The following is a 13,874-nucleotide window of genomic DNA, read 5'->3' as shown; positions in this document are numbered from 1 at the left end:
CCACACACATGCAGTGCCCAGGGAAACCAGAAGAGGGCATGGGGCCCCTGGACCTGGAGTTACAGATGGTTGTGAGCCACCATATGGATGTTGGGAATGGAACCCAAGTTCTCTGGATGAGCAGCCAGCGCTCTAACCACTGGGCAATCACCCCAACCCTCCAGATGACTCTGAACCAAGGAATACAGTGTAAGCACTGTGCACATAGCTGCTAGGCTGCATTCGTTAGCCAGTAGCGGCAAAGAGAAGAAAAAAAAAAAAAACCCAGCATGTGTTTCATATAAACAGTTTTTCTCAGATTTTCAGCTCACAGACGGTTAAGCCTACAGGTGCTAAGCCTTCCGACACGGAGCTGGCTGCCACATGCGGCACTCAGACAGGATTTTCAACAGCCCAACTTACCAGAGACACATGGGAGAAGACAATGTCCAGGAGCCACTCCAGATGCCCGGGGCCCAGTATCTACCTTAACTGAGGTGCCTCAGTTGTCTCTCTCTTCTCTTTGTCCTCTGGACAAGCTGTCACCTCAGGGTTCACATACAGTACTGACCCCAGCCCTGTGGAGGAGAAAGGCTGTGCCCTGGTGCTGAGGGACCTGAAAAGTCACATTAAGGGTCACTTCTCATGAGGCTGGAAAGATGGCTCAGAAGTTAAGAGCACCTTCCAGAGGACTGGGGTTTAATTCCCACATAGCAGCTTGCAACTGTGTGATTCCAGTTCCAGAGGAGGATCTGACACCCTCACACAGACAGACATGAAGGCAAAACACCAATACATCCTGGGTTCTGTCCTCAGCTCCGAAAAAAAGAAAAGAAAACAAAACAAAACACCAATACATGTGGAGCAGAAATAAATAAACAAATAAGAGTTATTTCTCATGGGAGCTGGAGAGATGGGTCAGTGGTTAGAGTCCTGTCTGCTCTTCCAGAGGACCTGTGTTTGATGCCCAGGACCCACATGGCAGCTCACACTGTCTGTAACCCCAGTCCTGGAGGATACAATGCTCTCTTTTGCCTTCTGTGTTCAATGGCTATGCACTTGGTGTAGAGTCATATGCAGGCTCATACACATACATGTAGGCTCATACACACACATGCAGGCTCATACACATACATGTAGGCTCATACACACACATGCAGGCTCATACACATACATGTAGGCTCATACATACACATACTTACAGGCTCATACATATGCATACATGCAGACTCATACATACACAAACATGCAGGTTCATACACATACATGCAGGCTCATACACATAACATGCAGGCTCATAGACATACATGCAGGCTCATAGACATACATGCAGGCTCATACACATACATGCAGGCTCATACACATACATGCAGGCTCATACACACACATGCAGGCTCATACACATACATGCAGGCTCATACATACACATGCAGGCTCATAGACATACATGCAGGCTCATACACACACATGCAGGCTCATACATACACAAACATGCAGGTTCATACACATACATGCAGGCTCATAGACATAACATGCAGGTTCATACACATACATGCAGGCTCATACACATACATGCAGGCTCATACACATACATGCAGGCTCATACACACACATGCAGGCTCACACACACACATGCAGGCTCATCACACACACATGCAGGCTCACACACACATGCAGGCTCATACACATACATGCAGGCTCATACATACACATGCAGGCTCATAGACATACATGCAGGCTCATACACACACATGCAGGCTCATACATACACACATGCAGGCTCATACACAGGCTCACACATGCAGGCTCATACACATACATGCAGGCTCATACACACACATGCAGGCTCATACACATACATGCAGGCTCATACATACACATGCAGGCTCATAGACATACATGCAGGCTCATACACACACATGCAGGCTCATACATTCACAAACATGCAGGTTCATACACATACATGCAGGCTCATCTATACACATACTTGCAGGCTCATATATACGCATACATGCAGGCTCATACATACACATACATGCAGGCTCATACACATAACATGCAGGCTCATATACATAACATGCAGGCTCATATACATACATACAGGCTCATACACATACACTCAGACTCATACATATACACGGAGACTCATACATGTAATTCAGGCTCATAAACATAAAGAGGTCCTCTCCTTGCAGGTGGCCGTCAGCTGTCAGGAAAGTATTGTGAGGTTTGAATCCTATGGTTTGGGTGTGGCTAATAGAGGCTGCAGTCCCCATAGGATAAGCCTCAAGCTTATGGCATGTGAGTTAAGAAAAGTACCTTCGCTATACAGCAAAACACTTTCTTTCTATGATGTCTTTGCTCTGGAGGATGGGAGGAACTGGGCCCTGGGCGTCACCATCATGTCTTGCGGTGGGGATTGGCAGGGTCTGTGTGTCCACAGCAGGCACCAGGCTTTGATCTCTGGACTCAGCTGGATCTAGTACTAGGCTTTTTGGTCTCCGTACTCGGTTGGATTCAGACACAGGCGCCAGGAAAGCCGATGGTGAAAGCCCAATGCTGGCTGCTCTGAGGTTTGCACATTCATATACGGGGCCACTGCCAGCTCTGGGCACTGGGAAGACAGGCTGAGGCTGGGCTCTGTGCTGGAGGCAGCTTCTAATTCATGGCTCTGAGCCCACAGTCTAGTCCTCTGCTGGCTCATCCTGTCTTCCCTCCTGCCCCATCCCGCAACCCCCAGTCTTAGAAGTGAGGACTTAGAAGGATGATGCCTCACTGCCAAGTGAACAGTGGACAGCTACCCACATGCGTGAGAAAGAACAGGTATACATAAACAGCACAGGACACAGGAACGGTGGGACATGGTCAGGCATGAGACCATCCTACTCCCAGGGAGCCTTGCAGGCAGCCATCAGAGGGACCACGAAGTGTCACTACTAACAGGGCCTCCGGACTCGTGTGGCTCATTCGTGGTTCCCAGACATTTGTATAGGGTGGCCTTCTACCAGCCATTGTATTTCCATCCTGCAGAAAAAGAAACCGGTTCTCTAAGGAGCTCCGTGCTGCGCCCCAAGCCAGCCAGGAGATTAGGACAGAACAGAGCGGAAGGGCAGAGACCTAGGTTCAACTCCCAGCACTGTCCTCAGACAACCATCCGTAACTCCAGTGCCAGGGGATCCAACGCCATCTCCTGGCCTCTGTGGGAACTGCATGCTCTCAGCACACTGACATCCTTGCAGGCAAAACACTCTTACATAAGATTACAAACTAAGAACAACAACCAAAGCAAAAGAGCAAAAAGCAAACAAAAAGTGAGCTGGGATTTGAATCCGGGACTCCAAGCAGCTGCTTTATTATTGCCTACATTGAGTGACTGAGGAAAACATTTCTTCATAAGGCTCTCAGCTGCTGTCTGGGATTGTCACAGCCTTGGTGACATGTTCTATGCAGACATCAGGAATCACAGTTAAAGACAGAACATTTTTCCATGAGCCGACAAGGCACAAACAATGTGTTCTGTGTGACCCCAGCTTTGTAAACTAGCACACAGGCGTGCACATGTGACAGACAGTAAGTCAGCAGACTCTGGGCATTATTTAGTTGGTTGCTAAGTGATTTAATTTTCTTCTTCTGTATGTGTGTGTGTGTTTACATTGAAATATTTTGTTTCTTTATTTTAAGCTTTTAAAAAAGCCTTTGTGCCTGAGTAGTGTGTGTGTGTGTGTGTGTGTGTGTGTGTGTGTGTGTGTGTGTGTGTGTAGCCCTAGCTGTCCTTGAACTCACTCTATAGAGTAGGCTGGCTTGAAACTCAGAGATCTGCCCGCCTCCACAGAGCTCAGCTGTTTGACTGCGCTTACCCCATGCCATCACCGAGTGGGTGTTGGACTGTGGGGAAGCCGCGGGACACTGCTCCAGGGGTGGGGAAGCGTGGTCTGAGCACAGGACACAGCTAGAGCTGGCTCAGTGTCCCCGGACCCACAAGGAGGCTGGGGCTGACAGGTTCTCAGGTTCTTGGGCATCCAGGTGCCTCCGGAATGCCGAAGAAGAGTGGGGGGACTGCAGGGCTGGATCTAGCCCCGGGGCAGAAGGGAAAAAGTGGGGGGACTCCAGCTAGTCTTTTGGGGGAGAGTCTTTGGTTTGCCAGTGGTGGGCTGCAGGCTTGGTGGTGGCTGCAGCCACTGGGAGTGGGGGAGGCGTCTCTGTGGGCAAAGGTCTTCTCTGTGGCTACCCACAGCGTATACCAATGAAAAGAGACAGTCCATGGTTTTAAGACATTTATTGTCATGGTGGAAAGTGGATGGGTAAAACCGTACCCCACTTCTCAACATGGTCCTGAGACTAAATACCTTTTGCAGGGAGGAGTGTCTAGGAAGGAAAGTTCATTGGCTAAGCTTCCAGACCTTTAGGTACCTCATTAGAATGGAGATCTGTCTTGAGCCTACATGACCTGTGGTCAGGTCCTCTTCCTGTGGAGGGGATTGGGGTGTATCTCTTACGTGACTGATGGCCACAAATTGTTGTTGTAAAATTATAAAAAATAAAACTTCTGTCTTTATCTCCACTAGGTCTGTCACCACAGTGTCCCAAGATTAGATATGCTAGATACCTTAATCTCAGTCAGCAAAGCCTCTCACCTGCTCTGCTCCATCCCATATCACACGGCCAAAGGCCTGTCCCTGAGCCTGGCAGCAACCTCTCTGCCTATCTAGTTCCCAAGGTAGGTTTCCATGCCAGAAGCACACATCCCAATTCCGCGGTGGCCCAGTGTCTCCAGCCACTGCACACTTTCCTACACTCAAACCCTCACATAAAAGAACACACAACACAATAACCTTTGACCCAGTTGGTAAGATATAATTGCCCACTTAAACATACAAAGCCCAGTACACATCCATCTCTTAAGAACATTGATAACTACCTGTGAATACACAGAGTGGAATCTTAACGTCAGCTTCCATTTTCTCTCCACCGTGACTACTCTCTCTGTCCCTCCTGTCTTTCCTCTCTTTCCGTTCCAGTCTCCTCCTCTTCCTTCGAATTTTTCTCCCGCCCATCCTTCCTTCTCATCCAATGACAGGCCTCCTTCTATCCTGTTCCTGCCCTCGCCTGTATTTTACAAATTAAATGGGAGAAGGTTCTGATAAGGTCACCTGAGTCCTGAGTACTAACTAGGCAGCCATCCTTGGGGCAGTGGGATTAGCATCAAAGTACAGATAACTCCAGGGCAAACCACCACAACAAATCTATGGAGGGCTGTGGCTAGTGATGGGCCTCGCTTCCCCGCTTCCCCAAGTCAGGCAAAATGCCTACCTTCCCTTTCAGGGTCACCGGGGTTGCAAGCCTTTGCTCAACCAGGAACCAGGGTGCGGTTCACGGTCCCACAGGAGATAGCATACTATGTCAGAGCCTGGCCTGACATGTGGCGTACAGTAGGTCCCCTGCAGGAAGTTTGCTACCTTTATACTGTTCTGTCCCTGTAGGTGGATGAAATCTACCATGATGAATCGCTGGGGGCCCACGTGAACATTGCCCTTGTCCGCCTGATCATGGTGGGCTACCGACAGGTGAGGCCCTGCTGCCTGGAAGGGAGGCAGGGTGGATGGCGAGCAGAATTGCCTGTAAAATCACCACCCAAAGACCCATCGGACCTGCTGCTTGGTGGGAGGCAATAGGGTGGGTCTCATAATCGGAAAACTGAAAGTCCTATGTCGGGGCAGAGGCCATTCTCCTTGAGTAGTCCCTTGGGGATGGGGCAGTGATGGAGACCAAGGCTGTCACTTAAGGGCCCTGACCTCTGCAGCCTTAGACCAGGACCTTGTGCTAGTGATCTCTAGGAGAGGCACTGCGGCCCTAGGCCTCGGTGGTCTCCCTTTGGGGAGAGCTCCGTTGGAGTCTGAGGGTCTCTGACCTTTCCATTGTTGGTACCCTCCTGCTCCCCCCACAGTCCCTGAGCCTGATCGAGCGAGGGAACCCAGCACGCAGCCTGGAGCAGGTGTGTCGCTGGGCACACTCCCAGCAGCGCCAGGACCCTAGCCACACTGAACACCACGACCACGTCATCTTCCTCACCCGCCAGAACTTCGGCCCCTCAGGTATGCAAGGTGTTTTTCTTAACCATGGCCCCGTGTGAGCAGCCTGCACGGCAGACGTGGAGATTCAAGGTTGGACCTGGAGAGCAATGTTCTCTCTGTGGGGCCCACCCCACGGAAGAAGAGGGGACAGAACCTGGTCGGACAGAAGGGTAAGCGTTGCAACGTAAGGACCGTGACCAGGGAAAGCATCTCATTTCAGTGGCTGCTGTCTCAGTCCTGCCTGTAGCCTGCATGTTCCTGCCCCCAGCTGCTCAGGAACCTCAGCCAGGCTTCTGCTCGCTCCAGATCGTGAGCAGTTGGTGGTAGGAATGGAAACCCATACCCTGTGCCACTGCATGGATCCGAAGCTCTTCCGTTTCTGGATTCTCCCAAGTTGCAAATGGTGGTGGGGAAACCTTAATATTTACCATCCTCCGTTTCCCAGTTTCTCAGTGGGTAGAGGGGTGCCCAGGACTCTAAGACAGTATTGACAACTGTAAGCCATCTGTATATGTACGGCTTTGATCGTAGTTCTCATGTGGGGAAACTGAGGCACGAGGTGGTGAAGAGACTTGCCTACACCTCTTCCCAGGCAGGGACAGACCTGATGCCTCACTGGCTCTTCAGATCTCAGGGTTTGGGGATGTCTTCCCAGTCCAGTGGTAGAAATGAGTCAGCTAACTCGCCTACCCATAAGGTTGCCTGTCTAAACCACCAGGTCTCAGATGTGTTTAGCAGACGTGTGTACATGCACATGTACACACACGTGCACATACACAGAGACACCATACACACATGTACGATCACACTGAGACACCAGACATAAGTACACATGTAGACAGGATACAGATAGGCACACATGTGGGAACAGCATGGCCTATAGCGCTAACCCCAGGGCTTCAGGCTGCCTCTTCTCGCCAAACCATAGTACTGTGCTCCCCAAGCCCTGTCAAAATGGACTGTGAAATCAGCACAACTAAGTCAAGGAGAGCTCGCTGGTCACTGCAGGCCCAAGCAAGGAGTCCTCCCTGTGGACTTCCATCTCCAGATTGTCCCAGCATGCACTCCTGCTGCAAGCGGGGTCTGGTCGATTGTTTCTTTGCCACTCTGAGGAAGGATTGCACGGCCCCTTGCAAGCTCAGCCTAGGCTTCACCATTGAGCCACAGCCCTCACCACTGAACCACAGCCCTCAGCCCTAGAGTCACCCGAAAGTCAGACCCACAGCTCGCAGGCCTTCACACAGCGGTGTTTACTGACCCCCTTACTGCTTGTTCTCTTCCCATGTGGCCCATCTACACTTTGGCCTGTGTCTTCCCAAATTCTGGAGAGTTATCTTGCCTGCTCTCCAGCTTGGTGGCCTTCAGAAGTCACTCTCTCTGTCTCTTTCCCTAGGCCTGTCAAACCTCCCAGGGGGAGTCTCCCTTCCTTTCCTTCACTCTTCCTAGAACCCTTGATCCTTGATCTGTGCTCCTCGGCCACACCTGCACTCTGTCCCTGCCTGATGAGTTAGACCCTCCCTAATGATGGGGCGTGGTGGGAGTAGGGATGCTATCTTAGTCTGTTTTTCCCATGGTATCTAAAGAGAATTTTTCCTCCTCCTCCTCCTCCTCCTCCTCCTCCTCCTCCTCCTCCTCCTCTTCCTCCTCCTCCTCCTCCTCCTCCTCCTCCTCCTCTTCCTTCTCCTCCTTCTCCTCCTCCTCCTCCTCCTCTTCCTCCTCCTCCTCCTCCTCCTCCTCCTCCTCCTCTCTCCTCTTCCTCCTCCCTTCTCCTCCCCCTCCTCTTCCTCCTCTTCCTCCTCCTCTTCTTCCTCCTTCTTCCTCCTCCTCCTTTCCCCCCTCTTCTCTCTCTTTCTCCTCCTCCCCTCCTCCTCCCTTCCTCCTCTTCTGTCCTCTTCCTTTTCTTTCTTCCCCCTTCTCCCCCCTTCTTCTCTCCTCTTCTCTCTTCTCCCTCTTCCTCCCCCTCCTCCTCCCCTCCTCCTCTTTCCCCTCCTCCTCCCCCTCTTCTTCTCTCCTCTTCTCTTTTTCCTCCTCCCCCCCTCCCTCTCCTCTCCCCTCCTCTCCTTCCTCTTCCCCCTCCTCCTCTCCCCTCCCCCCTCCTCTTCTCTGCTCCTCCCCTTCTTTTTCTCTTTCCTCCTCCTCTTTCTTTCTCATCTTCCCCCTCCCCTTCTCCTTCATTGCCCTTAAGATGTGTCTCTCCATGTTGCCTAGGCTGGTCTTAAACTCCTGGCCTCATGTGGCCTTCCTGCCTTAGTCTCAGGAGCGGCTGGGGTTACAGGCTGGTGCCGTTCTACCCGGCTTCCCACAGTACCCAACACAGGGCCATCCCTAACCTCTACACAGTGTTCTGGGTTTGTTTGTGGACTGACTTACAGAAGTGGAGTATGTGGAGGCTTGGGTCTCACCTGGAAGTCCCACTTGTTCAGAGACATTGTTGCTGTGCTACGTGGAAAACTGTGGGCCAAGAACAAGCCCTAATCCTGGGACAGGGTGACAGACAGCTCATGCTTCTTCTCTGGGAAGAGATTTTTTTTTTTTTTTTTGGTTCTTTTTTTCGGAGCTGGGGACCGAACCCAGGGCCTTGCGCTTCCTAGGTAAGCGCTCTACCACTGAGCTAAATCCCCAGCCCCTGGGAAGAGATTTTTGAGACCCTTTCTCCTCCAGGAACCTCCAACACCCACCAGGTTGGGATGTGTCTGCATCGTTCAGGCTGGGAGCACAGGCCAGACACTCCATCGGACCTGTCTGTGACCTCTCTCCTTCTCTCTGGCAGGGTACGCACCTGTTACTGGCATGTGCCACCCCCTAAGGAGCTGTGCCCTCAACCACGAGGATGGCTTCTCCTCAGCTTTTGTCGTGGCTCATGAGACAGGTCATGTGTAAGTAGCTCTGTCAGGGTGTGCTTAGGAGTGGCTCTAGGGCTCTGGGCCAAGTATTAAGCGCCAAGGGGGCTTGAGGGTAGAAGGCCAGGCCAGGTTCTGTCCTGACACATGATATCTACCAGCTGCCCATAGCAGGAGGCGTTGCCCATGGATGTGGGGGACACATGTGCCCTGGCTTTTGCCAAGCTGGTGGCAGATTGCCTGTCATAGGTTAGACCTGCGGTCTGGGTGGTCTATCCTTGCTATTTCTCCATTCTGTCTTCACCCAAGCATCCTTTAGAGACCGCTTCCAGCTTGCTCTGGCTTGTGCCTACTGAGAGACTGGCCCAAGCCCATGAACAGGCACGCTTTGAGCCCAGGCAGTGAGCCAGGAGAGACTGGCAACCAGTTCTGTAGCTCGGATGCTGTTTAGATCACATCGATTCGCTCCCCCACAAGGTTTCATTCTTTTGGTTTGTGGGTTTGTTTTCTGAGACAGGGTCCCATAAACCCCAATTAGTCTCAAACTACCTGAGGATGTGCTTGAACTCTGGATCCTCCTGCTTCAGATTAGACTCATTCTGGGATTACAGACATGTGCCGCCTCACCTGGCGTCATTCAGTATTTATTGAGCACCTATCATGTGCTGGGGTTTGACTTGCTGCAAAAGGCAGTAAGTAGGTATCCACTCTTTCCGAAGTAGAGACCTCACTGCAGAGAGGCAATGTCAAACTTAGAGGTCTATGTCATGTCTACCTAATGGTCAGGGGCCCATGGCACTGGAAGTATTTAAGAAGAGTGTTGAATATCAGTTTTAAAGAACAAAGTTTTAAATTTAAACTTTCATGGGTACCTACTATGTGTAGAATCCTATGCAGAGGGAGGGTCGGTTGGTTGGTTTCAGACAGAGTCTCACTGCGTAGCTCTGGCTAGCCTCGAACTCACTAAGTAGATCAGACTGGCCTTGAACTCACAGAGATCTGCCCGCTCTGCCTCCCGAGAGGCAGATTAAAGGCGTGTGCTACAAGCGCATCCACTGGGGAGAGTTTTGAATAAGAGGCTCACACGCTGAAGGGTTCCATGGGTGAGACCGACGGGATCAAACTTAACAACATTAGACCCTGCATGCAGAAGCCTTTCTGGTGCCCCAAGGCAAGAGGTATCGATAGCAGAGCGGGTGGCTCTAGAGGTCAAGCCATGCGTGTGGCTGCCGGAGCTGGTGCAGTACAATAGCACCCTCTACAGGAACTTTCTACCCGGGCCAGCAATGGGTCCGGGAATGGGCCTGCCAGCTTGATGAACAGTCACATGGGGGGGAGGGTGTGCAGAAGGAACAGGATGTACACCCTCCCCAGTCCTGTCCGTGGGCTGGGCAGGTGTGTCCGTGGGCTGTGGGAATGATGAGAAAAGAGACGAGACGAGGAAGGTGAGAGGCCATTGGCGTCCCAGCTGGGCTCTTCTGAAGAGCTAGAGGGATGTGGATAAGGTCTGAGGGAGGGATGGGTCTCCAGGAGGATAGAGTATGGAGAAGAGCAGAGGCATGGTTAGGAACTGAGGCTAACAGGCCAGTCTGAGTTCCTGGTCAAGGCAGGGCTGGCTGTTTTTGGTACTTCTGCCTGACCTCAAGGCTCTGGACCCACAGCAGGACTTTCTCTCCCCCCACCCCCAGGCTTGGCATGGAGCATGATGGCCAAGGCAATGGCTGTGATGACGAGACCAGTCTGGGCAGCGTCATGGCACCCCTGGTTCAGGCTGCCTTCCACCGCTTTCATTGGTCTCGCTGCAGCAAGCTGGAGCTCAGCCGCTACCTCCCGTAGGTTACCGCCACCCCAAGATAGGAACCTGTGGGCAAGCCCAGGTTACACACCTGCCCTCCCCCGGCCTGCTTGGCCTGGTCATTCTGTGTCTCTTCTAACCCCCATTCCTCACCTGGCCTAAAACACCCACGTTAGCACACCGCGAGTTGGTTAGTGAGCCCCCCATCTCAGTGTGACCAAGGGACCAAAAATGTGGAAGTACTATTAAAAATCGGTCTCTCTCGCCTTATGCAGATGCTAATCAGAATTCCCTGTGGGTTGGGCCTGGGAATCTGGGTTCATTAAAGGTGCAAACACCATGCATGCTGCAAGTGGGGAACCTAAGCTTCAGTTCCCCAGGGCCCCAGAGACAGGGGTTGGGGTGGGGTGGGGGCACCAGGAAATAGAGGACAGGTATTCAAAGCAGACAGAGTCAGGGACACTAGTCACTGACCTTCCATAGCAGCTGGCTAGCACTGTCTACCCAGCGTACATCCTGTGTGGTAGATACACTTAGGCTCAGGCAGTGTGGCCTCAAATTATCTACAAATCCACCTCCAATCTTAATCCACAGTGCATCCCTTTTATTTGGGCAAAATCAATACCCCAAATCACATATCAGCTGAATCTATGAGGCCATAGTCACCAGGGGACATAACTCTGACCCCACCATGCAGGGATGACCCTTGGTTCTGGCAGTCAGCTTGATCCACTCTGAGTTCTTTAGGTGTGCCTGTGGATGTGAGTAGAATCCTTCTGCTCAATGGCTGCCTAGGAAGAAGGATGCTGTGACAGCCGATCGCCCTTAGAATAGACAGCTGGAACCCATGACAACGGGCACAAAGTCCTATAGACCTTCCTTGCCTATTAAAAGCCCCAACTTGGGAAAGGAAGGCTTAGGATGTACAGGCCTAGGGCTGGCTCACTTCCCCTGTCCCCGCCGCAGATCCTACAATTGCCTCCTTGATGACCCCTTCGAGCGCACCTGGCCCCAGCCCCCGGAACTGCCCGGGATCGACTACTCCATGGACGAGCAGTGCCGGTTCGACTTTGGCACTGGGTACCACACCTGCTTGGCTGTGAGTAGGCTGTGTGCCAGGCTTACATGACCCAGGCTTTTCCTTTACCGTCAACCCTGCAAGCCGTGGGCCCAGGGATGCATTTGCAGCTTAGTTCCAGCCACCTACACAGGGGTGGGGTCGGGTGGGGCAGGGTGCACGCTCCATCCAGTCCCACCTGTAAGACGCCTGGAGAAGATGGAGGCAGTGAGGCCGAGAGGGCAAGCAGCCATTGATTTGCCCTGGCTGGTCTGGTCCCTTGAGGGGTTTCCCTGTGATGGGTCAGGACAGGGTCTGAGCCATGGGCAAGAAGAGAGCTCCCACCTCTGAACACTGTAGTGGAGCATGGTGTCTGGAAGTCTTCTCTCTATGGGGTCATCCCCATGCCTCCGTTGTGCTGCTGAAGGCCATAGATGCCAGAGAACATAGCCCTGCTCCTGCTGTTCAGGACAGGGCAAAGGGCGACCTGAAGGTTGGAGGTCAGCATGATCTACCCTGCAGGGACCCACACAAGGGGACATCTCAGGGTAGAGACAGCTACAGAATAGGCTTCTGTGACTCTAGTACTTCGTACGTCCACCCAGAGAATAGAGCCCCCCTCTGCTCCCCTCTGCAGGATAGGATGCCCTGCTTGGTAACATGGACCCCTCGTGTGGTCACCTTTCCCTCTCTCTAGGCCACACTGGGATGCGTGGCCTGACAGCACTGCTTTAGGGCTGAGGAGCAGGGTGTGGACTTCAGTGCCCATGTGCCTGAAGGGACACCTGAGGGACACCTGTCTGCCTTAGAGGGGATGCTAAGAAAGTACTAATGAAATTAGGGGCGTCCCTCCCGGCTGGCACGAGGGCTTGACCTCTGACCTCACTGGGTATCCAAATTATAAGGAGATGGGGGAGGGAGTCGCAACTTCGTGTGGATCTATTCAAGATTCCCCCCATCCCCCACATGCCCAAGGATCAGGGGCAGCCTGGGCACAGACCTCTGCTGAGCCTCCAAGTTTGAGTGACGTTTGACAGCACATGTGGTTCTGGCTACCTTCTAGCATCTTGTGTCCCCACAATCACCACACCTTCTGTTCTCTCTGCCACTACTCACCTCATCCCCCTGCCTCACAGTTCAGAACCTTTGAGCCCTGCAAGCAGCTGTGGTGCAGCCACCCCGACAACCCATACTTCTGCAAGACCAAGAAGGGGCCTCCACTGGATGGGACAGAGTGTGCACCAGGCAAGGTACCTGCGGGGGGCTGTGCAGGAAGTGACCCTCCCCCTAAGGTATGGAGCATCCGTCACTGGCACGGATGTAGGTGACAGGGCCCCACTCTTGTTTTGTGGATAGTCTACATGGCCTAGAGTCTTCTCATGACCTCAACACGTCCACCTTGCCCTTCCCCCCTTGGCCTCTATGGTCAGCCTGGGTTAGCATGGTCTCTTGAGCTACAGCCCGCACACTTCCTGTCACTGTAGAGATAAGACGACTAAACCCCAGATGGGCTAAGGAAAGGGTCAGGCCACACAGAGATGATTAGCAGAGAGGGAGAAAGGGAGGAGGAATCCAGCGATCTTACACCCTGCTCCCTGGCTGCCTCTTCCCCACCCCACAGATCTCTCTTCTTCCTCAACCTGTCCTTCATGTGTTTCTGGGTGTGTGTTTGCTTCCTTGGGCCTGCATGGTTCAGACGATTCCCTGGCTGGTCTGAGAGCCCTTAGCTGTTCTATTTAAAATCCCAGCTCCTCCCCTGTCACAGTCCTGCATTTGAGTTAACCAGTGTGTCTCCATCTTGGCTACATGTGGAAGCCTTCTGGGGAGCCTTAAACACCCCACCCCCGTCACTGTGGAGATGACCACAGCGGGTACAAAGGATTTTGGGGATGGTAGTGACAGTGTTCTGGAGTTCAGCTGTGGTGAAGGCTATACACCTCTGGATCGTAAAGATGTTGAATTGCACGCTCAAAATGAGTGATTCCCATGGTGTATAAATCACACCTCATTCTAAACATCTCAGGACCCTAAAGACTGACTCGAGGGGAAGCCTGGGTGTCTGGGTTGTTAAAGTCTTACTTGGGGCCTCTGAGAGGAGCAGTTCATCTCTTGAGAAGCAACCAAAAATCTTT

At 52.4% G+C, this 13,874-nt stretch overlaps 1 protein-coding gene across 2 annotated transcripts in view; it reads left to right on the top strand.

Moving 5' to 3' along the window:
* Adamts14 (ADAM metallopeptidase with thrombospondin type 1 motif 14) overlaps positions 1-13,874 on the top strand; it is a 76,155-nt gene that overhangs the window by 38,664 nt on the left and 23,617 nt on the right. Inside the window, exons 5-10 of one of the 2 annotated variants that reach the window (XM_032888667.1) lie at positions 5,460-5,543; positions 5,924-6,071; positions 8,821-8,926; positions 10,579-10,722; positions 11,652-11,784; positions 12,879-12,992. In XM_032888667.1, coding sequence (XP_032744558.1) covers positions 5,460-5,543; positions 5,924-6,071; positions 8,821-8,926; positions 10,579-10,722; positions 11,652-11,784; positions 12,879-12,992 — 729 coding nt within the window. Of the gene's footprint in view, positions 1-5,459; positions 5,544-5,923; positions 6,081-8,820; positions 8,927-10,578; positions 10,723-11,651; positions 11,785-12,878; positions 12,993-13,874 lie in introns of both variants that reach the window. The other variant, XM_032888668.1, reaches the window with a different exon arrangement.

Source organism: Rattus rattus, chromosome 18, assembly GCF_011064425.1.
Source record: "Rattus rattus isolate New Zealand chromosome 18, Rrattus_CSIRO_v1, whole genome shotgun sequence".
Classification (NCBI taxonomy): domain Eukaryota; kingdom Metazoa; phylum Chordata; class Mammalia; order Rodentia; family Muridae; genus Rattus; species Rattus rattus.
The sequence above is the reverse complement of the archived record's forward strand: the minus strand, read 5'-3'. Positions and strand labels throughout refer to the sequence as shown.